Source organism: Gorilla gorilla, chromosome 17 (assembly GCF_029281585.2).
Source record: "Gorilla gorilla gorilla isolate KB3781 chromosome 17, NHGRI_mGorGor1-v2.1_pri, whole genome shotgun sequence".
Taxonomy (NCBI): domain Eukaryota; kingdom Metazoa; phylum Chordata; class Mammalia; order Primates; family Hominidae; genus Gorilla; species Gorilla gorilla.
The window spans coordinates 99,323,154-99,346,922 of NC_073241.2; the positions used below are offsets into that span (position 1 = coordinate 99,323,154).

General features: G+C 39.0%; 1 protein-coding gene across 3 annotated transcripts in view; it reads right to left on the reverse strand.

The window, feature by feature from the left end:
- Window positions 1-11,749: 11,749 nt before the first annotated feature.
- RTTN (rotatin) overlaps window positions 11,750-23,769 on the reverse strand; it is a 287,438-nt gene continuing 275,418 nt past the window's right edge. For all 3 annotated transcript variants that reach the window (XM_055368332.1, XM_019014234.4, XM_055368333.2), the window contains 3 exons: window positions 14,323-14,426; window positions 13,140-13,209; window positions 11,750-12,182 (listed from right to left, as the gene is read on the reverse strand). In XM_055368332.1, the coding sequence (XP_055224307.1) occupies window positions 12,097-12,182; window positions 13,140-13,209; window positions 14,323-14,426 (260 nt within the window). In that variant the 3' untranslated portion in view covers window positions 11,750-12,096. The remainder of the gene's footprint in view (window positions 12,183-13,139; window positions 13,210-14,322; window positions 14,427-23,769) is intronic.

Below are 23,769 nucleotides of genomic sequence, written 5' to 3' on the forward strand. Positions count from 1 at the left end.
TTACATTGAAGACCTTTTTATATGCTTATTGGTCGATGAGTTTCCTTTTCTTGAAAATGCCTGCTCATGATTCCTATTTTTTCCATTGGGTTATGTTCCACTTATTGATTTGTAGAAGTTCTTTATATGTTGTCGATATTAACTCATTGTCAGTAACATATATTGCAGATATTTTCATCCAGTTCATAACTTAACCTTTTTAAATTTCTTTATGGGTGTTTTCCAATTAACAATGTTCCTAATTTTTATATATTGAAATTTGCCAATCTTGTCTATTATAGTCAATGCATTTTTTAAATTCTAGTTGAAAAAAATCTTTCCTAGCCCATGGTCTAAAATAAGTTTTCTACTAAGAGTGTTAATATTTTGTTTTTGACGTATATGTCCTTAATCGTTTTGAATTGATTTTTGCATATGTTGTAAAGAAGGAATCCAATTTCATCTTTTCTCACATGAATAATACTTTTTCTCACTCTATTGATCAAGCAGTCTCTCCTTTCTTCACTGATTGCACACCATTTTAGTCATATATTAAATTTCCATGTTTTGCTTATCCCTGCCCCAATATCAAACTGTTTTAATCACCATAACTTAATATTGTTCTAAAACCATTGCTCTTCAAAATTCCTCTTCTAAAATGTCTTGGCTATTCTCAGATATTTATTCTTTCATATAATGTTCAGAATAATTGCATAAAACTCTATAGTAATATCCTGTTGAAATTTTGACTAGAATTGTGTTAAATCTATCAACCAGTTTGGGAAGAATTGACATTCAATGATGTAAAAGAGCAATCATTTTATGATGCTCAATGATTTTGTGGGCCATGATTGAGCAAAAGCCCAGCAGCAATGGTTCTCAATTTACCATGACATCTGGGACCTCAGTGGGAAGGCAAAGGCTGGGGTGACTCAATGACTGGGAGCTGGAGTCATCTGAAGGCTCATTCACTCATGTCTGGGGTTGAAACTCAGCCATGACTGTCATGCAGAACTCATGGCCTCCTCGTGTGGCTGCATGGCTTTCTCACAACACGGTGGCTTGGTTCCAAGGGAACCAGTAGGAAGCTGCATCATCTTTTATCATCTAACCTTGGAAGTTATATCATATCACCTTTGCCATAGAATTACAGACCCCACCTCTAGAGTGGGGAAGCATCAAAGTCACTTTTTAAGAAAAGTAAGTGGGATAGGAAATACTGTCCTGGCTATCTTTGGAAAACAAAATCTAAGTAAGTCTCCCTCTCTATTCACACAAAGCCTAACCATATCAAAAAACAATCTGTCTTGTTTTTAATAGGAAAATTATAATCATGACGTTGATTTCTTTAATAGCTATAGGACTACTGAAGTTTATTTTTGAGGCCATATGTAGCAAATTATATTTTCCCAAGAACTCATCCATTTCATTTATGCTTGCAAATATTCTAGTATAGAATTGTTGATAATATCCTAGTAGTATCTCTTTAATCTCTATCTGTATGTATGTCCACATTTACCTTCATTGTATTATTTGTACCTTTTTGCTTTTTTAGTTGATCATTTTTGGCAGAAATTTGTCTAATTACTGCTCTTTTTTCCAAATAACTGATTTTTTTTTGTTTGCTTTGTTGATTTCCTACATTGTGTCTTTGGTTCTATTTCATTGACTTCAGCTCTTGTTTTTTCATTATCTCTCAAACTTAATTTAGGTTTAGTCTTTCATTATTTTTCAAACTTCTTAAAATAGACAAAAATGTAGCTCACTAATTTTGAGACTTTCTTCTTTTATATCATTTAAAGCTAAAAATTTCCCACAAAGATTTTAAAAAGGGAGAAAATTTTCACTTTTACTGCATCCCACAGGTCTTTAAGTGCGGTGTTTTCATTATCATGCAGTAAATTTCCATTGTGGTTTCTGCTTTAACTTTTGGGTTATTTAGAAGTGTGTCTTTTAAACATTTCCAAATATGTGAAGATACTATCTTATTGTTAACTTAATCACATACTGGTAAGACTTCTTCACCTATATGGACCTATTCTTTGGAATGTATTGAGACTCTGTTGCCTAATACCTGATAATTGTAAATTCTTCATATGAAAAAAGTAAAAATGTGTTTTCTTTAAATTTTGGTTGCAGAACTCTGTATATACCCATTAGATCAAGGTTATCAATTGCATTATTTAGATTTTCTATATCCTTTCTGAGTTTTTACCTGCTTAACCTATGAGCATGTGCAGAAATCTAGTCCCTGTGATGGCAGGTTTATCAAATTATCCTTGTATTTCTACCACTTTTTCCTTCATATACTTTGAGGTTATTTTATGAGATGCATGCATGTTTAAAATTGTTACATCTTCTTGGTGAATTGAATAGTTTATCATTATAGTGGTCTTTCTCATCTCCATTTCAAAAAAATCTTGAAGTCAATTTTATTCATGTTAGTATCAGTTGACAGTAACTTCCAATTTTATTTGGGTTACTTTTTTTCACTCTTTTATTTCACCCTTGTAAATAATATATATTTAGATTTTAAAACTCTATCTTTCAAGTAAGTTTAGTAAATGGACTAAACTCATAAAATCAAGTTAATCTTTCATTTATAAGTTTAGTCCATTTACTTTTACTAATATGCTTTTAAGTTTCTGTCATATTTATTCTTTTAATTTGTCTGTTTTTTTCATCTTTTCTTAAAAAAAAAACCCACCTCAATAACAAGGTAGCATTTTCTTACATCCTTTGTCCTTCCCTTACCAATGTCCATCATGCTGCTATCATCTAGTTAATTTTCTTTCAGTACCTTATTGAATAATGTACATATAACATGCACAATTTTAAAGACATTTTACATATGCATACACCTGTGTTACCATAACCTGAATCAAGGCATAGAACATTATAAGTCAAGGTATAGAAGACATACGGTTGCTTTGTACCTTTGGGTCAATACTCCACCTCTAAGTTACCGTTATTATGACTTCTGTCACCAGAGATTAGTTTTGTCTGTTATTGAACCTCATATAAATGAAGTACGTATAAACTTTAACATCAAGCTTTTGATCAGTTTCTGATTTTTATACATAATGTTGTATTTCTCAGTATTTTATTTTTCATTGTTGAACAGTATTTCATTGCTTAAATATATTGCAATTTATCTATCCATTCTTTTATTGATAGGCATTTGGGTTGTTTCCCAAATCTGGGGCTTGGGACTATTATAGTATCATTTCTATTTAGTATATATCTAATTCTCAGAGATTTCCTCAATCTTGTTTTCTAATTCATTAATTCATAACTCAACTGTATCTATTCTTAGTTCTACCTATTGTAGTCTTTCAACTTTTATATTTGTTGCACATATTTTCTGCTCTTTTTATGTTTTCTTGTTTGGGGTTCATATTTTTAATTTCTTTCTCATCTCTTTCAATGACTTTGACTAATTTTAAATTTTTGTTTCATCTGTTTTAATGTTTCTGCTTCTTTTTGAAAACCTATTTTCAGCATGTTGTTTTCCTCAAATGTCCTGTTATTTTGCCCGATAAGTTCATTTTCCTCTGGAGTATCAGGCAGGTACAGTGGAAGGCCAGCCCTTAGTTGTACGAGTCCAAGACAGATCAAGGGGTGCATAAGCCTATAATAGATAACTAGATCTAGGCTTCAATCAGTCACTCCCCACTCCCAAAGCACCTTCTTCTCTGTCAGGTCCTCACCCTTTGCTCCCCCAATGAGAAGCATTAGGAAGAAATGTTTTGAAACTGTAGTGTCTATGTCTGTGGGGGTCTGAAGTGGCAGAGAACAGAAGAGCCTAATGGAGATCAGGGAGACCCACCCTTTTTCCCAGCTCCTCACAAGCACACAGGTTGTGTTGCTGCCCAGAGTTTGCTCATGAGCACACTTGGACCAGAAGTCTAAACTGCCAGGGGCAGGCATTGTTTTCCCCAAGGCAATGGATGGGAGAAGTAAGAACAGCTCCCACTACTGCCTACCCCCCTTACACCTGTCTTCCCTCTCATAGTCTTGCTGGGCTGTCTGCAGCCCCTGAACAAAGATACATCCCCCACCCCCAACACAGCAGTTCCAACAGCTCCCCCATGACTCAGTTGGTTTCTTAAAATTCTCTCTCCATCCTAAAGAAAATTTTGGGAGAGGGATCAGCAGTCCTGATAGGTCAATGTCTTGGTCAGCACTAGCCCCATTTCCCTAACCATTTCAAGGCTTTAAATCATACCTAGCTCATGCTATACATGTTGGATCTACCAATTGTGAATCATACTTTGTATTTAGAGCTTCTTAATTTGGGTCAAAACTCAGAATCACCAAATGAGAGATGCAGTATCCTCATTCTTCCACATAGCAGCTGCTGCTAAGAAAGATTTAAAGTGATACAATGAGAGATGTTATTCCCTATTGTGATGGTACCAAGAGAATATGCATTTCCACCAGTTTTCATTAAGTCAAGTTACTACGTTCCCTTTCAGCCTTTACTGCTGCCCCGTCCTCTCTTTCCGTGCAAAGAAAATACTGTCACATTTATTTTAGTCAAAGTCAAGTTCTTACAGTGCCTGCTGCTGCACACTAAGCAGGGCCTGGAAGGAAGCTGACAGGTGATCTGTTGATTTGTACCTTTCACACAGCATGGGTAATGCAAATTGCCTGCTTCTGTTTTCCCACACTGCTGGAGTCGCAGCTTACACATTTTTCAGAATTTACTGTTGTTTCAAAAAGCTGATGCCTACACTCTATTCCCCAAAAGAATGTACAAGTAAGATTCCTAGTAAAAAAAAAAAAAAAAAAAGGATCCTTAAAGTTTAGATTGGCATCTGTTTCATGTGGGTGCTAGTTTTCAAATCCTAGCAAAAATATTGTTTTTTTCTCCCTCTTCATTGAACTAAAAGATAGTTTAAGAATTTTAAGTGTTTTAAGCTGTACTTTTTTTTTCAGTAGACAGAAATCTATTCCATAAAAGAAACACTTACGGTTCTGCAAATTTTGAAAAAGTCAATAAATTTTGAACCTAACTTACAGGTGAAATTCTGTAGCTTTGCCTAATAAAGTCATATTCATTCATTCGATATATATTGAGCACCTGCTTTGTGCAAGGCGCCATGAGAGGTGGGGAGTTACAAGCTCAGTCAAAGGTCATGTCTTTATGGAGATAATGGGAACAATGTATGAGAATCAACATAATATGAGGGCAAAAGGGCTAAGGGACATAAAGATTTAAAACAACAACAAAATTAAAATCTAAAAGAGTTGTGGAAACTCAGAGTGAACCATTTCTTCCCAGGTGGGGAATCTGACACAGCTTCATGGGAGAGGTGACATTTTGGCCTTTTACAACAGGCAGAAAAATGTAAATGTGAAAGTGGGTGGAGGTGCACTCTGGGGGAGGAAAGTTGAACAATTAAAGAGGTAGGAGAAGAACAGGCATAGGATGAGCAAGCCAGAGAATCTGAAGAGGGCATGAGGGTAAAAGGTGAGTTGAGAATAACGTCCAGGCAAGTACACATATCCTCGGGAAAACTTTGTTCTAACAATAGGGAGCCAGGCAAAGGAGTAACCACGAAAACAAACAAAAGGCAGTTCAAAGTTTGAAGAAATCTCAAAAGGTCATAGAATGGCATAGCCTCTCTTACTTGGCCACCACAGAACAGGTTTGCTCAGATTAAAGAATTCTCTCCATTCTCCCAACAAAACATCCTGGCTGATGCCAGAGCACATGAGCAGGGGAGGGACAAAGTGGGTGGGCATTAGTGCCACTCTCTCTGGCTTCCCTTAGGTGAGTTTCATGCTTACAGAGATTTGGCTGTGCTTGTTCCGACACTATTTACATCACTTAGACTTGTTATTGGAATTACAGAATTTGGTGAAATATTAATGACAGAAGTGATCAGAAAAATAATTGTTACTGTAAGAACTAAGTTGAATGTTTTGCAAAGAATTGGTAACAAGGAGTCACTTAAAAATTGCTATTGAATCTGGTGTGGCAAGTCAACTACAAAATAAAGTAAAAAATGGTAGAAATCTGGAAGAATTCTTATAGGAAAGAAAAAGATCTGGAAGAGGTTAGTTTGGGTTGCTTTAATATGTGCCTTATTATTTGCTCCACTTTCAGAAACTGAAACTGGAAATTGTCCAAATGCATTAGGTGTGATTTATGATAAAAAAAAAAAAAACAGTATTAACACCAATAAGGGAACTATACTCTAAAAAGGCCTCAGCCCTTAATCAAAAGTTTGTGGAATGAATATATATTTACATACATAAAATATATATATTTAGATACATACATATGTATGTAATATATATTTAGATACATATATATGTATGTAATATATATTTAGATACATATATGTAATATATATTTACATACATAAAATAAAATGTTAAAGGTACATATTTAAAATGTTGCAATTAATTTTATTTTTCAATTAGCCAGTTTTAAATTACTGTCTGTGAAAATGCTGGCAATCTGTTCACATCAACCATTCTATTTCCCAGCCTCATTTCTCCCTGAGGAGAAGGTGGATCCTGACAGCTGATGGCTGCATTTCATAGGCATAAACTCCACAGAGGGCATTTGGCTTTACACTGGAAAGGCAACTGACTTCTTTCTCTGACACTAGTATTTTTAGCTCTGAATGCAGCTAGAACTAATCACAAAGTCTAAATGCAGACTGAATAAATTCAATAAGCATCTAATCTTATTTACTTGGGAAGATAATATGTTTTTTTTTTTTTTTACCCCTAATTACATCAGTTTTCTCTCAAATCAGGAACACTGGTGGACACTGGTGGTTGCTGAACCAAACACCACCTCCCCTTCTCTATTAGCAGTGGCCTGTGCTACTGGATCTGGTGATGTGCCCAAATGAGGGACTACAATTCTTGGCCTCTCTTGAAGCTTTGAGTGACCATGTGCTGTTCTGTCTGAGATGTGAGCTCTAGTTATTGGACCTGTCTTTTGGGAAGGCTCCTTAAAGGGAAACACAGCTGAGGAAGTCCTTTTCCAGCCTTTCTCCTTCCTGATGTCCATGAGGTAACTTCCTAAAGGAAACGTGCAAAGACAGAGAGAGCAGAAAAGCAGGCAGTTGAGTCCCTGAGGACACTGTTAGCTATAGACTGCCCATGTGTGCATTTCCTGGGACGCAAACAACAACAAAAACAATAAAAATAAAAAGAAACTCCTCTCTTAGTGAAGCCATTATTATTTTGGAGTTTCTCCTCAGTGAAATGTGGCTATTCCTAGCAGATACAGAATATAACTTTAAACCAGGTATTATACCCATAAACTGATTCTTTGCAATTTGATCTTTATGAATATGACCAGAAAACAATTAAAAACAGTAAGTTCCCATTTTATAATCTGTTTACTTCCATGGTAGGCCAAAGAAAGAATGTTCCAATAAACTGTTTGAAGAAACAATGATTTCAGAATTTACACAGAACTGCAAGCAATCTGCTACCAGACTACCAAGTTATCGCTGCCCAGAAGAACCCAAATGGGTGCAGATACTCCAAAGGCACAAGCATTGGCAGAGGCCAAAGTGAGGTAAGGATGCCACTGAAAAGTAGAAATGTGTCAAAGAACATTACCTTGGAGTCTGTACTAAAACACTTTTTTTTTTAGCTTTCATGCAAAATTAGTTAAAAAGAAATTTATTGAATGTTATTACCATATGGGTATTTTGTAAAACATGGATTTAAAGATTTATTTTTTTCTGAAGCAGATTCCTCCAATGTGGAAGGAGCAAACAAAATGCAAAAACGAACGTTGTTGGACACATTTAAAGTAGGATCACACTGAGCTCCTTCTGTGTTGCTGCCAAATCTCAGACTCCCGGGGTCTTGGCATAGTCTTTCGTACATCTGAGCCTTGAGGCCCGGCGAAGTCCCACACAGCCCTAGGTGCGGGACTTGAGTTGTATAAGGAAACTTGAGTTGTATAAGAATTTCCTAAGAGAAATTTTAAGTTAGGAAGAATAAACTCCACATTCCCCAAAACTAAGTTTCCTAATTGACCAAAGCAATAGCATTTTATCATCCATGCCGCTTAGTCTTTGGATAACAATGATCAATGGGAAGAAAAAAAAAAATAGCTACTCCCAAATTGAAGGATTTTTTTTTTAAGCTAAGATTTTGTTTTGGTTACTAAGGTTATAATTTTTAAATCTTCCATTTACATAAGTCGGATGGAAAAAGAGCAAAATTTTGCCAACTGACACTCAATCAAGACAATATGACAAGCAGAACAAAATGTGCACACCCCAGGTGTATATAATGCCTGTATGCAGTGCTTTGTGAGACTCAGGTTCTCAATGGCGCCTTGCCAAGTGTCTGGGCAATCAGTCATCCCAGGACTGTGGACATGCACTCCACCAGGAACCAACAATCCTTTTGGGATGCTGGAACCTTAGTTTTCACAGCCCAACTCACTTTCCAGCACATCCCCTCCCAGAGGGGAGGAAAGTTTGCAAGGACACAAAAGATTTAAAGTTTTTGCTTAAACAGATGTTTTTGAGAATTTTGTAAGAATAAAAAATCACTGATAACATCTAAGGGATAACTATGTACCAGGCTAAGCACTCAGTCCTCTCACCAACTGCACAAGGTAGGTGTCCTCAACCCCAGTTAGCCTTGAGCCTGTTCCAGGTTTCCAACAATTGCAGTGGTGAGGCCAGGGTTGATTCCTGGTCCACAGGACTCAAGAGCCCTCTACTCTTAATCGCTCTATTATGCTCTCTCATTCACTGAGATAACTGCAAGCAGATCTTAATGCAGAAGCGGGGATGCCAGTCATTACTCTTACCCATCACTCTGGCAAATCCGAGGAACATCACGGGTCAAGAAGCAGACTTGGGGCTCTGGCAACCTCAAGAAATGGGGAATACACAAGGTGCAGCCCCAAAGACTGATGATGCAAAATGACACGGATGATGAGTCCATTTAACACTACAAAGGAAAATTGGTGATCTGGAGTTAAATAGGCAAAATTCTGTTTTGTTTTGTTTTTTTTGCTCCATTCTTTACAGAACACCAAAAAAAGAGGTACATTCAGCTATTCATTTCTGTAAGTGTTTTTAGGAAGAGTGGGAAAAGGGTCTAGCCAGGTCTGCTAACACCACTTTCCTACTAGCTTCCTGTTTTCAAAACTAATGGCTGCCTCCTCCCTCAAACTGCTCAAGTCTTAAGCCCAGAAGCCTCAATATCAATGTCTGCACTTCATGTGTGACGTGGCACTACCTTTTTGTGCTTCCATAGCGCACATACACTAACTCAGCCCACCAAAAATGCTAGGATATGGAGAAATTGGACACCATGAAGTATGAACTAGTCCCCTGCACCTATTTCCTGGATCCTTGCTTAAACTTGGGCAGGTGTGAAAGAAAAAATACTTGGTTCACATTCAAGACACCCAGATTCAAGTCCTGATTTCATCAGGCAGCAGTTAAGTGATATGAAATAATTTTCGTGTTCTAGGCAGTTTTCTGTAATCATGGGGATTAATCAGTGGTTCTCAAACTGTGGTGAGCAGAACCTGGAGAGCTTGCTAAAAATTCTCCTAGACACAAGTCTGCCTCATTGAGCCCAGGAATCTGCATTTCAATGCACACACCTGAGGATTCTGATGCTGGTCCGCAAGGGAGAGGCAGGGCAGCTGCTACAGCAGTGGGCCAGTCACCTCAAGGCTCCTGCTGAAACGTCTTCCCCACTGGCTGACGGGGCACAATCCCAGGAGACCCAGTTGCAAGGACTGTCCCCCAGGATCTGGACCACAGCGTGCACCCAAGCTTCACATTCCTGGACACGAAGAGAGGCAAACGCAAGTTCCCCCAAAGCCATGGCCCCTCTCCTTTCTCCAAGGTCTGCAGTCCTCCTGGGCTTTGGCAGGTAACATTTCTGGGTAGTTCTGACTACTAGGCTACAAATCTCCCTCTGGTACTACTGTGAACTGCTAGGGAAAATGATCAGTTACAACAATTCTTCCTGGTTCCAAGAAGATGAGGTAGTGCCTACTCTGATATGTGAATCAGTCAATCAATGAACCGTAATATAATTTCCCTGAAGAGAACAAATTTTTGTTGAAAAATGGTGTTTATAAGATTCAAACACAAAAAGAGATATTTCAGTGGGGGTGGTAGAGGGGCAGAATAAATGGTTTATAAAGAAAAGTGGTTTATAAAGAAAAGCCAAACTTCTTCGCAGTTATCCTGGGTTCCAACCTCCACTTCACTGATAACCAGCCAGTCAATGAGCACATTACTTAACCGCTCTGCGCCTCCGCTTATTCACCTGGAACACAAAGACATTAGTAGTATTTTAGAAAAAGATAGATTAAATGATAAAAGTTCCGAGAATAATAGCTGGGACATAGAAGGAGAAGTTATAAAGGAGTTATGAAGGGAGTTAGAAATTCATTTCATTTATTTATCAGTGAGGGCTGATTAGAGAATTCCAGAAAAATGGCAAAAAATATAAGACACCGGGAGAAAAGGGAAAAATAACTCCCAAGATTCCTGCTCTCAGAATTGACGAGTTTTCCGCTACGCATTAACTTGGGCGGCTCAGAAACTTCTGAGCTTCCTAGATTTATTTTTCAGATCTCGAATCAATTAATTCTCAGACATTACAAACTTAACTGTTACTATTTCTGTATTTAACATAAATTTTGTCATACTTCCAGCTTAAATAACATCATTGCTTATTTTATTGCTGTTAGCAATTTAACAGCACTTAAAATGATTTTCTTTCAGTTTTTCTGAAAACATTATCCTAAATGAATATATATGTATACATGTATATGACATATATGTATATACAAACATATATATTAATACTTCACCTTTTATTTCTCTTACACACAATTTTGTCACTTTCAAAAGTGTTGGGAAAGTTGCTGAAAGTGATTAGTACTTGATTTTGGTTTAAGTGCGGAATTCAAAACTACAGGTTAAGTAAGATTATGTAATAGAGTATAGAGCTTGTTCCTCCTGCATTTTTTTTTTTTTTTTCTTTTTTTGAGACAGAGTCTTGCTTTGTCACCCACGCTGGAATGCAGTGGCATCATCTCAGCTCACTGCAACCTCCCTGCCTCCCAGGTTCAAGAGATTCTCGTGCCTCAGCCACTGGAGTAGCTGGGATTATAGACGCTTAAGACCAGGAATGGCTAATTTTTGTATTTTTAGGAGAGATGGGATTTCACCATGTTGCCCAAGCTGGTCTCAAACTCCTGGCCTCAAGTGATCCACCTACCTCGGTCTCCCAAAGAGCTGAAATTATAAGCATGAGCCACCAAGCCCGGCCATCTTCTGCATTTTTCAGTCTTACTCTATTCTTCATGATGTTTTGGGCTGAGCTAAATTTGAACCCAGGCTTATACAGCCCCAACTCTATTTCTTTCTTCTTTATTACACAGCCTTGCAGAAGACAACGGTGAAGATTATAAATCTAATGATTTAAGAGTCATCTAGAAAGAAGATTACATCACTAAAACTTGCCTAAGAAAGCTACTTACAAATCATGTACATTTACTTCCACACAGCCCTTTAAAAATAATGCACACTTACTTCTACATAGCCCTTTTCCAGTGTGGATGCTCTGGATAACAGAAAGTTTTGAAAATAGGGATTTGCACTGACAGAGCCAAATTTTACATCAGTTAAAATTTAAAAAAAAGAGAGAAACAACCAGGACACAATGTCTTATTTCAACTCCTAAAATTAATATTCATGAGACTGATAAAAGTCTGTAAGCAGCAATTATTAGTCAATTTTTAGTTTCTAAAAATATTGTTTTATTAAATAACTGTTAAATAGGATTTTTACAAAATAAATGGCATAGAAAAGGGTAAAAATGTTTATGTTCCCAGAACTTTCTGTGCCTTTTCAACAGAAAGGAAAAGGCACAGAAAGTTGTCAGCTGCTATTACTTCTGGAGAGCTGCCACAACTGGACGGTGTTGGAGTATCACCAGTTCTCTCTCTCATGGGAAAGAAGGGGATCAACACTTTGTAGAGAGGTAGCACATCTTCAGGTAACAGCTGCTACACACAGCTGGCTTCAACTTTAGCTCCCCTGTTGATGACTGTCAGCTTCAAGGTGTAGCATCCCATGGCACTCAGGAAGAATTAAGGAGCTGCACGAGGTTTTCAAGACATTTCAAATAATAGGCATTTAGAGGGTTTGCTTCTGAGTTTGGGAAAGCTGAGATAGAAAAATAAGAGTACAGAAATACTAGTTTATGAAACTTGGTACTATACTTAAGAGGCACACACATAAACAAATACATATGAACAGGATTTATATATAATTTAAAGCTCTAAGTTCTTGATGTAATAGCATTCCAGAATATTTTGCATTTTTAAAAAAATAAACAAGTTACAAAATTAATATTTTTAAATTAACAGCTTACCAAGAGCATTTTTTAAAAAGTACCCCCCATAATGGATACCATTAACTATAATTCCAAATGAACGCCATTAATCTTTTTTTATGTACCATCCTTCCTAAAGCATAAACTTTAACTTCACTAGCTCCAGAAATTCATGGTCACAGCTAAAACAAACTAAAACCTCCCCTGCTTAAAAAAAAATCAGACTATAAAAACACAAATAACCAACAGATGTATTACAGTACAGGAAAGACACAATTCAGTGTTTTAGCATAAAAAATGTTCAGAGAATAACGCTCACTGAAATTTGGTGTCACTAAAAATTAATAATGTGCTTTGAAAAGAAAACCGTCTCTAGTATTGTGACCACATCACAGGGAAACGTGGATATAAGGGTAACAGGATCAATTCTTGGAAGACTGTCCTCCAGCTCCCTGATGTTAGATCCAGGTTTTCTGCTCACAGTTAATTCTAATTGGGCCAGTTCTTATCACTAAGAACATACTTCAGCACAGTGGTCACTGTTGGCAAAGAAAATTTAGTACAAAAATAAGATGAAGATCACAGATGCATTTTTAGAAGCAATCACATCTTAAACCTTCATCTATCTATTTTATTATTTTTAAAAATGATATAATTAAAGCACATACTGAATATTGGCACATTTTACAATGCCATTTTGCTGTGGCCTGTCCAAATATCTCATTAATCGGAAAATCCATTTAACAGCTTCTAAGTTTAACTATAATCTCTTTCTTATTGCAACTTACTTTTCTTTGCTAAGGAGTATGCTTCATCCACTCTTCTTTTTACTGATGGGCTTTTCAAAGCTGTTTTTGCCTAGAACAATCCATTAATTAGGTTTCTTGCCATGTGTTATGGATCATGATAGCAAAACACTAATTCTGCCCATTGCTAACTACAGTATTAAACAGAATATTATGAAATATAATAATATAACTAGAGAGTTCTATCTTAGCATAATACATCCTATTGAGCCAATCCCCTTGCACATTCTGAAGTCTTGCCCATATCCTCTTAACTAACTTGATTCTTTCTCTATTCCCATTTTCTTTCTTCCCTTCTCTTTCACTCCTTCTCCCCTAATCTCAATTTGCTATTTTAAACTAGTCATCCTTGGTTTCAGTTTTTCATATTCCCTCGAACCCCAGATTTCTGATCACATATACCAAATATTAGCAGTTGGCCAACAAATATTTACAGAGTGACTACAAAGTGCCAAATCCTGTGCTAAGCTCTGGGGATACCCAGGTGAGAAAGAAAACAACACCCTCTTGTCCTTGTGTACGTGACTCTGGCCAGCAGGGAGAAAACTAGCCCCGGCAGAGACAGTCAGCTGAGAGAACACCATTCTAGGATGGCTGTCTATCCTGACACTGTCACTTGGCTACTATTTAATCACTAGATACTTATGGGTATTTCTCTTGGGAGTGAGATGTCTGCAATAAAGTGCAAGTCCAAAGGCCAGAGAAAGACTAGAACACAAATCTCCACGTTGCCTGCCCTTTTCTCAGAGCAGGCTTTGTGCTGCAGTCGTACAAGAACTGAGCTAGATAAAGGGGAATTGTACAATTGGATAAAACTTTTGTTACTCAGTTTTACTTTAAGATGTGTTTTCCCTTGATACATCTTTTAGAAGAAACAATCTATACTAAAATTGCAATAATACAGTAAATCAATTTAAATTAAGAGGAAAAAGTCAGTTCAGAGATTCTCTTCTAAACTGAGACATTCTGTTGAAATGATTAAATAAAAAGATTTCAACTGATGGTTTACTAATTGTATGAATCAGCAAAGGGAACATGGGTCTTTGATTTTGTCTTTTTTCTTTTGCTGTAAATCTTGACACCTTTGGATGTATCCTAAGAGTTTATACCTGGGTTATACCTTGTTGTTTGCTCCCCAGGTGTAACAATGATTTTTAAAACTGACCTTCTGATAATTGTAAATCAGAGCCCAAAGGGCAGCTGCTCCAATCCTCTGAGCATTTTGATTCTCACTTTCCAGACAGGCAGCAAGCACAGTAATGACTTTTTCTAAAAATGAACATATATATTTTAAAAGTTCAGTCCCAGACACTGCATTGTATTCTTATCTTGGCCTAGTCAGACACCCTCCTCTTTTCCCATTAGAATGCATACATAAAGTTGGTATCACTAGACTATGGCAAAACCAATCTTTTATGCCATGTGATATATGGGAGGACAACCTCAAAACATTGTTTTCATGTCAGGCATAGAAGGGTCAAAGACACTGAAGCTGCTTCATTTTTTGGCCAGAATTCAAGAAAAGGCACATTCATTTAAAGACCACAAGTGTGCAAAAATAAGTATACAATTAGTTACATTAATGAGTTACTCAATTACAGCTAACATTCTGGCAGGCAGAAAAACAGATCTGCTTTCATGATAAATTATAAAGACTATCATACAAACACATCAGTAGCATGAGCTACTATATAAAAACGATCATCAAATATCACACTGGTTGATGTTTTTTAAAAATGACTAGGGTGGCTGGCAAGATGGCTCAATAGGAAGCTCCGGTCTGCAGCTTCCAGTGAGATCAATGCAGAAGGCGGGTGATTTCTGCATTTCCAACTGAGGTACCCGGCTCATCTCACTGGGGCTGGTTAGACAACGGGTGCAGCCCATGGAGGGCGAGCCAAAGCAGGGTGGGGTGTCGCCTCACCCAGGAATCACAAGAGGTGGGGGAGCTCCCTCCCTTAGCCAAGGGAAGCTCTGAGAAACTGTGCCCTGAGGAACGGTGCATTCCGGCCCAGGTACTATGCTTTTCCCATGGTCTTTGCAACCCACAGACCAGGAGATTCCCTTGGGTGCCTACACCACCACGGCCCAGGGTTTCAAGCACAAAGCTGGGCAGCCATTTGGGCAGACACCGAGCCGGCTGCAGGAGATTTTTCATACCTCAGTAGTGCCTGGAATGCCAGCGAGACAGAGTTGTTCAGTCCCCTGGAAAGGGGGCTGAAGCCAGGGTGCCAAGTGGCCTAGCTCAACAGATCCCACACCCATGGAGCCCAGCAAACTAAGATCCACTGGCTTAAAATTCTCACTACCTGCAGAGCAGTTTGAAGTCAACCTGGGACGCTCGAGCTTGGTGGGGAGAGGGGTGTCCACCATTAATGAGGCTTAAGTAGCCTGTTTCCCTTCACAGTGTAAACGAAGCCACTGGGAAGTTCAAACTGGGCAGAGCCCACCACAGCTCAGCAAAGACGTTGTACCCAAACTGCCTCTCTAGATTCCTCCTCTCTGGGCAGGCCATCTCTGAAAGAAAGGCAGCAGCCCCAGTCAGGGGCTTATAGATAAAACTCCCATCTCCCTGGGACAGAGCACCTGGGGGAAAGGGCGGCTGTGGGCGCAGCTTCAGCAGACTTAAATGTTCCTGCCTGCTGTCTCTGAAGAGAGCAGTGGACCTCCCAGCACAGTGCTCGAGCTCTGCTAACGGACAGACTGCCTCCTCAAGTGGGTCCCTGACGCTCATGCCTCCTGACTGGGAGACACCTCCCAACAGGTGTCGACAGACACATCATACAGGAGAGCTCCAGCTGGCATCTGGGGGGTGCCCTCTGGGATGAAGCTTCCAGAGGAAGGAGCAGGCAGCAATCTTTGCTCTTCTGTAGCCTCTGCTGGTGATACCCAGGCAAACAAGGGCAGGAGTGGACCTCCAGCCAACTCCCAAAGACCTGCAGCAGAGGGGCCCATTACAAAGAAAACTAACAAACAGAAAGGAACAGCATCAACATCAACCAAAAGGACATCCACACAAAAACCCCATCCGATGGTCACCCACATCAAAGACCAAAGGTAGATAAATCCATGAAAATGAGGAAAACCCAGTGCAAAAAGGATGAAAATTCCCCAAACCAGAATAACTCTTCTCTTCCAAAGGATCACAACTCCTCACCAGCAAGGGAACAAAATTAGACGGAGAATGAGTTTGACGAAGTAACAGAAGTAGGCTTCAGAAGGTGGGTAATAACAAACTCCTCCGAGCTAAAGAAGCATGTTCTAACCCAATGCAAGGAGGCTAAGAACCTTGATAAAAGGTTACAGGAAATGCTAACTAGAATAACCAGTTTAAAGAAGAACATAAATGACCTGATGGGAGCTGAAAAACATAGCATGAGAACTTCGTGAAGCATACCCAAGTATCAATAGCAAAATCGATCAAGCAGAAGAAAGGATGTCAGAGATTGAAGATCAATTTAATGAAATAAAGTGTGAAGACAAGATTAGAGAAAAAAAGAAAAGGAACGAACAAAGCCTCCAAGAAATATGGGACTATGTGAAAAGAAGAAACCTATGTTTGATTGGTGTACCTGAGAGTGATGGGGAAAAATGGAACCAAGTTGGAAAATACTCTTCAGGATATTAAATGCAAGAGAACTTCCCCAACCTAGCAAGACAGGCCAACATTCAAATTCAGGAAATACAGAGAACACCACAAAGATACTCCTCGAGAAGAGCAACCCCAAGACACATAATCATCAGATTCACCAAGGTTGAAATGAAGGAAAAAATGTTAAGGGCAGCCAGAAAGAAAGGTCGGGTTACCCACCAAGGGAAGCCCATCAGGCTAACAGCAGATCTCTCTGCAGAAACCCTATAAGCCAAAAGAGACTGGGGGCCAATATTCAACATTCTTAAAGAATTTATCTTTTTTTTTTTTGTGGGGGAGGGGGATGGAGTCTTGCTCTGTCTCCCAGGCTGGAGTGCAGTGGTGAGATCTAGGCTCACTGCAACCTCCGCCTACCAGGTTTAAGCAATTCTTCTGTCTCAGCCTCCTGAGTAGCTGGGACGACAGGTGGGCACCACCACACCTGGCTAATTTTTTTGTATTTTTATTAGAGACGGGGTTTCACCATATGGGCCAGGCTGGTCTCAGACTCTGGATCTCATGGTCCGCCCACCTTGGCCTCCCAAAAGGCTGGGATTACAGGTGAGAGCCACCGCGCCTGGCCCAAGAAAATAATTTTCAACCCAGAAATTCATATCCAGCCATACTAAGCTTCATAAGTGAAAAATAAATAAAATCCTTTACAGAAAAGCAAATGCTGAGAGATTTTGTCACCAGCAGCCCTACCTTACAAGAGGTCCTGAAGGAAGCACTAAATATGGAAAGGAAAAACCGGTACCAGCCACTGCAAAAACATATCAAATTGTAAAGAACATTGATACTATGAAGAAAAACTGCGTCAACTAACTGGTAAAAAATAACCAGCTAGCATCATAATGACAGGATCAAATTCACACGTAACCATATTAACCTTAAATGTAAACGGGCTAAATGCCACGATTAAAAGACACAGACTGGCAAATTGGATGAAGCGTCAAGACCCATCGGTGTGCTGTATTCAGGAGACCCATCTCATGTGCGAAGACACACATAGGCTCAAAATAAAGGGATGGAGGAAGATTTACTAAGCAAATGGCAAGCAGGGGCAAAAAAAAAAAGCAGAGGTGGCAATCTTAGCCTCTGATAAAAAAGACTTTAAACCAACAAAGATCAAAAAAGAAAAAGAAGGGCATTACATAATGGTAAAGGGATAAATGCAACAAATAGAACTAACTATCCTAAATATATATGCACCCAATACAGGAGCACCCAGATTCATAAAGCAAGTTCTTAGAGACCTACAAAGAGACTTAGACTCGCACACAATAATCATGGGAGACTTCAACACCCCACTGTCAATATTAGACACATCAACAAGACAGAAAATTAACAAGGATACTCAGGACTTGAACTCAACTCTGAGCCAAGCGGACCTAATAGACATCTACAGAACACTCCACCCCAAATCAACAGAATATACATTCTTCTCAGCACCACATTGCACTTATTCTAAAACTGACCACATACTTGGAAGTAAAACACTCCTCAGCAAATGCCAAAGACCTGAAATCATAACAAACAGTCTCTCACAGCACAGTGCAATCAAATTAGAACTCAGGATTAAGAAACTCACTCAAAACCACACAACTACATGGAAACTGAACAACTTGATCCTGAATGACTACTGGGTAAATAACACAATTAAGGCAGAAATAAATTAGTTCTTTGAAATCAAAGAGAACAAAGACACAATATACCAGAATCTCTGGGACACAGCTAAAGCAGTGTTTAGAGGGAAATTTATAGCACAAAATGCTCACAGGTGAAAGGGGGAAAGATCTAAAATCAACACCCTAACATCACAATTAAAAGAACTAGAGAAGCAACAGCAAACAAATTCAAAAGCTTGCAGAAGACAAGAAATAACTAAGATCAGAGCAGAACTGAAGGAGAGAGAGACACGAAAAACCCTTCAAAAAATCAATGAATCCAGGAGCTGGTTTTTGGAAAAGATTAACAAAATAGATAGACCACTAGCCTGACTAATAAAGAAGAAAAGAGAGAAGAATCAAACAGACACAATAAAAAATGATAAAGGGGAGATCAGCACTGATCCCACAGAAATCCAAACTACCATCAGAGAATATTATAAACACCTCTATGCAAATAAACTAGAAAATCTAGAAGAAACGGATAAATTCCTGGACACATACACCCTCCCAAGACTAAACTAGGAAGAAGTTGAATCCCTGAATAGATCAATAACAAGTTCTGAAATTGAGGCAGTAATTAATAGCCTACCAACCAAGAAAAGCCCAGGACCAGATGAATTCACAGCCGAATTCTACCAGGCATACAAAGTGGAGCTGGTACCATTCCTTCTGAAACTATTCCAATCAATAGAAAAAGAGGGAATCCTCTCTAACTCATTTTATGAGGCCAGCATCATCCTGATAAAAACCTGGCAGAGACACATACAAAAAAAGAAAATTTCAGGCCAATATCCCCGATGAACATCAATGCAAAAATCCTCAATAAAATACTAGCAAACTGAATCCAGCAGCACGTCAAAAAGCTTATTCACCAAGATCAAGTCGGTTTCATCCCTGGGATGCAAGGCTGGTTCAACATACGCAAATCAATAAAAGTAATCTATCACATAAACAGAGCCAACGATAAAAACCACGATTATCTCAACAGATGCAGAAAGGCCTTCAAAAAAATTCAACACCCCTTCATGCTAAAAACTCTCAATAAACTAGGTATTGATGCAACATATCTCAAAATAATAAGAGCTATTTATGACAGACCCACAGCCAATATCACACTGAATGGGCAAAAGCTGGAAACATTCCCTTTGAAAACTAGCACAAGACAAGGATGCCATTTCTTACCACTCCTATTCAACACAGTTTTGGAACTTCTGGCCAGGGCAATCAGGCAAGATAAAGAAATAAAGGGTACTAAAATAGGAAAAGGTTCAAGGCAGGGTCTGTGAGCGTAGCATCTGCTCACTGGTATTGGTTAGAGGGCAGTGTCTGCTCACTGGTATTGGTTAGAGGGCAGCATCTGCTCACTGGTGTTAGATAGAGGGCAGCGTCTGCTCCTGGTATTGGTTACAGGGCAGCGTCTGCTCACTGGTATTGGTTACAGGGCAGCATCTGCTCACTGGTATTGGTTACAGGGCAGCGTCTGCTCACTGGTATTGGTTACAGGGCAGCGTCTGCTCACTGGTATTGGTTACATGGCAGCGTCTGCTCCTGGTATTGGTTACAGGGCAGCGTCTGCTCACTGGTATTGGTTACAGGGCAGCGTCTGCTCACTGGTATTGGCTACAGGGCAGCGTCTGCTCACTGGTATTGGTTACAGGGCAGCGTCTGCTCACTGGTGTTAGAGGGCAGCATCTGCTCACTGGTATTGGTTAGAGGGCAGCGTCTGCTCACTGGTATTGGTTACAGGGCAGCGTCTGCTCACTGGTGTTAGATAGAGGGCAGCGTCTGCTCACTGGTATTGGTTAGAGGGCAGCATCTGCTCACTGGTATTAGTTACAGCACAGTGTCTGCTCACTGGTACTGGTTAGAGGGCAGCGTCTGCTCACTGGTATTGGTTAGAGGGCAGCATCTGCTCACTGGTATTAGTTACAGCACAGTGTCTGCTCACTGGTACTGGTTAGAGGGCAGCGTCTGCTCACTGGTATTAGTTACAGGGCAGCATCTGCTCACTGGTACTGGTTAGAAGGCAGTGTCTGCTCACTGGTATTGGTTAGAGGGCAGCGTCTACTCACTGGTATTAGTTACAGGGCAACGTCTGCTCACTGGTATTAGTTAGATGGCAGTGTCTACTCACTGGTATTAGACCAACCACAATGCTAGTGTATTTTAGGAGCTCAATAAATATTCGTTGTGTGAAAGATTCCAGAATAGAATAAACAAAAATTTTGTCTACATAATTCAATTTTTTTTATTTTAAGGGATTTTAAATATTTAACAAAAACAAAACAAAAAAAGTTGCTCCCTAAAGTGAACTGGAAATGTGCATCAGGACAATGTGAAAGGCAGGTGCAGTGATGTTACGGGCACGCTGCAGCCGACTCCCTGAACACCTCATCTGCACTATCTGATGCCCTTTGGTTGTCATGTATCATAACCTACCCAGAACCAAGCCATGTACATAGCTTGCAGATGCAATTTATCACGTGAGGTTATGGCTGCAAGTGCTACTCATTAGGGCACATCAAATGTCCCCTTATTAAATGGGAGGGTGACTTCCTTATGTTCCATCTGAGTAGCATCAAGTGATGTTTTTAAATGTTGTCTCAAACACTCAGAATATATAACTCCTCTGATCTAAGTAAGTTTATAACTCCTTCAACCAGCTGCTATCCCTTAAAGCATTTTTAATAAAGTACTGTGTGTGTATGTATATATACATATGTGTGTGTGTGTGTGTGTGTGTGTGTGTGTGTTAATTAATGTGGTGGGCCCCTCTGATAATGCAAGTGGATCGACTTTTTTAACAAAACAAATGTTATTGTGAAACATGCATATAACAAAGCGATAAGACAATTTTGAGTTTAACAAGTAGGTCTGAACTCTCATATAAACATTTAAATAACCTAAAGTGAATACACGGTAGTAAAATGTAAATAATGAGAAAGTATTTTTGAATATTTGAACTGAATATTACCTTAATATAATAATTGAATATTACCTTCTTAATACAATTGGTTTAATTATAAGTTTAGGGATGTCGGTTTGGTAATTACAGTGAGTTGTCAGTTATGGTGACATTAATGTCTTAGAAAAGTTCTTAAAGTTTTTACCCATCATTTCTTCAAATATTTCCTCTCCCATTCTCCTACGACACTTCATTAAACACAAAGACTGTCTTGATATATCTGCTGTGTCACTTACCTTTGATTCTTTTAATCCTTTCTCATCTTTTTAGCTTTCTCTGCTGCATTCTGGACAATATTTTTCTAATCTATCTTCTAATTCCTAAGTTCTCTGCTATACCTAACTTGCTGTCAGACATGTATATTAAGTTTTCAATTTTGGCCACTGAAGTTCTAGATTACTGTTGTAAAACAGAACTTCCTACAATAATGGAAATATTTATATCTTGCTATTTAATAAGATAGCCACTAGCCAAATGTAGTGAGTACAACTGAATAATTTTAATTAGTTTAAATTTAAATAGCTACATGTGGCTGATTATCATACTGCACAGTAAAGTTCTTGAAGTTCTGTTTGGTTCTTTTCAAATATTTCAACTTTTCAGTTTCCCATTTCCTAAAATTTTCAAGCTTGTCATTTATTTATCTAAATATGGTATAATTAAAGTTATTTTTAAACCCATGCTTTGTAATTCCCATATTCAAAGTCTGGGCAGATAAGCTGGTATTTTTATTCTTCTGCTGTTTCTTACTACATGTTGCCATGTCTCCTAATATGCTTGATTATCTCTAACTTTGTACTGGTTAATGCTTTTGAAAAATTATTTGTAGAGGTTCCCTGAGGCCCAGTATGAACTTGTCTTTCATCCATCACCAAGGCAGTTTGCTTTCTGCTAAGTACCCACAGGCACCATCAATCGAAGACACCTCAAGCCAAGTTTACAGCCAACTTTGGGTGCAGAGCCCTATCAGAAGCAGTCTGTAGTACCCATTCTCACATTTTTTTTTTCCTTTTCTTTAGAGTCCCCTTCATGAAGTTTGGGAAACCAACTTATTTTTGACTCATCCATCTATTAAGAGAATGGTTCTTTGGAGGTCCAGCTTAATACAAGCAGGATAGCCAGTAAGAATCCCCACTTTGGGGAATCGCAGCTTCTGTTCTCTCACCCCTCGATACTCCTCAACAAAAACCAAGCATACAACCTTGGCAAATGCACTTGGGGCAAAATAATTTTCTATATAATTCTTCCTTGTCTGGGCAAGACTTTCAATCAAAACTGGACTGGAAGTTTCTATCTTTTCAGTTTTTTTGATTATTTTGAGGTGCATTTTAATACAGCCTGTCTAGCATGTTACTGTCGTTTTCAGAGACTTAGTCTGGCATTACCAGAAACAAGGAATGTTCCAGATCTTTTTTTTTTTTTTTGGAGACGAAGTCTCACTCTGTTGCCCAGGCTGGAGTGCAGTGGCTCGATCTTGGCTCACTGCAACCTCCGTCTCCCCAGTTCAAGCAATTCTACTGCTGGGGACTACAAGGTGCCCGCCACCATGCCTGGCTAATTTTTGTATTTTTAGTAGAGGCGGGGATTCACCATGTTGGCCAGGCTGATCTCAAACTCTTGACCTCAAATGATCCACCCACCACGGTCTCCCAGAGTACTGGGATTACAGTTGTGAGCCACCATGCCAAGCCCCAGATCTATTTTTACCAGCAAGGTCAAGCTCCACTGCACACTCCACTCCTGACCATTTAAACCAGATGTGTGGGTGCTACCGATCAGAGGCAGCCTTTCCTGGGAGACTTTTAAGCTGGCTGACTCTGCTAAGGCCTCCTCCGTAAATCCCCAAGTGGAAAGCGAGGCATAGCCTGTGACATCCCTTTATAGTTCCACACAGAAACTGCACAGCTGATGTCTCTTATCTTACTCCTGCCTGAAAAGCCCACTGATCTCTAGTCTGTGGGCTAGGGGAAGCTTCTCACCAAAGTTTATCCATCTGCTTTAAGCTAATGAAGGAGAAAAAGCATTGCTGACTACAAAGAAATGCTAAAAATAATTCTAGAGGGGTCTAGAAGTGGAAAATGCAGACTTCTCTCCTTCACTTCTCAAAAAGCTTGACCTTTTTCCAACTCTCAATAATAAACTGGAGTAAGTAGTCCCCAAAGAAAAAAAAATCATTCTAAGAAAGGTGAATAAACAATAACAGATGTTACTAAGTAGCTGCTATATACCAAGAATGGTCACAAACACTTCACAGGCTCTCTCATTGCCCTGAGGAGGGATTATCATCACCCTCATTTTACAAATGTGAGGGCTGAAGCAGCTACAGTGGGAGAGGATGGAAATAAA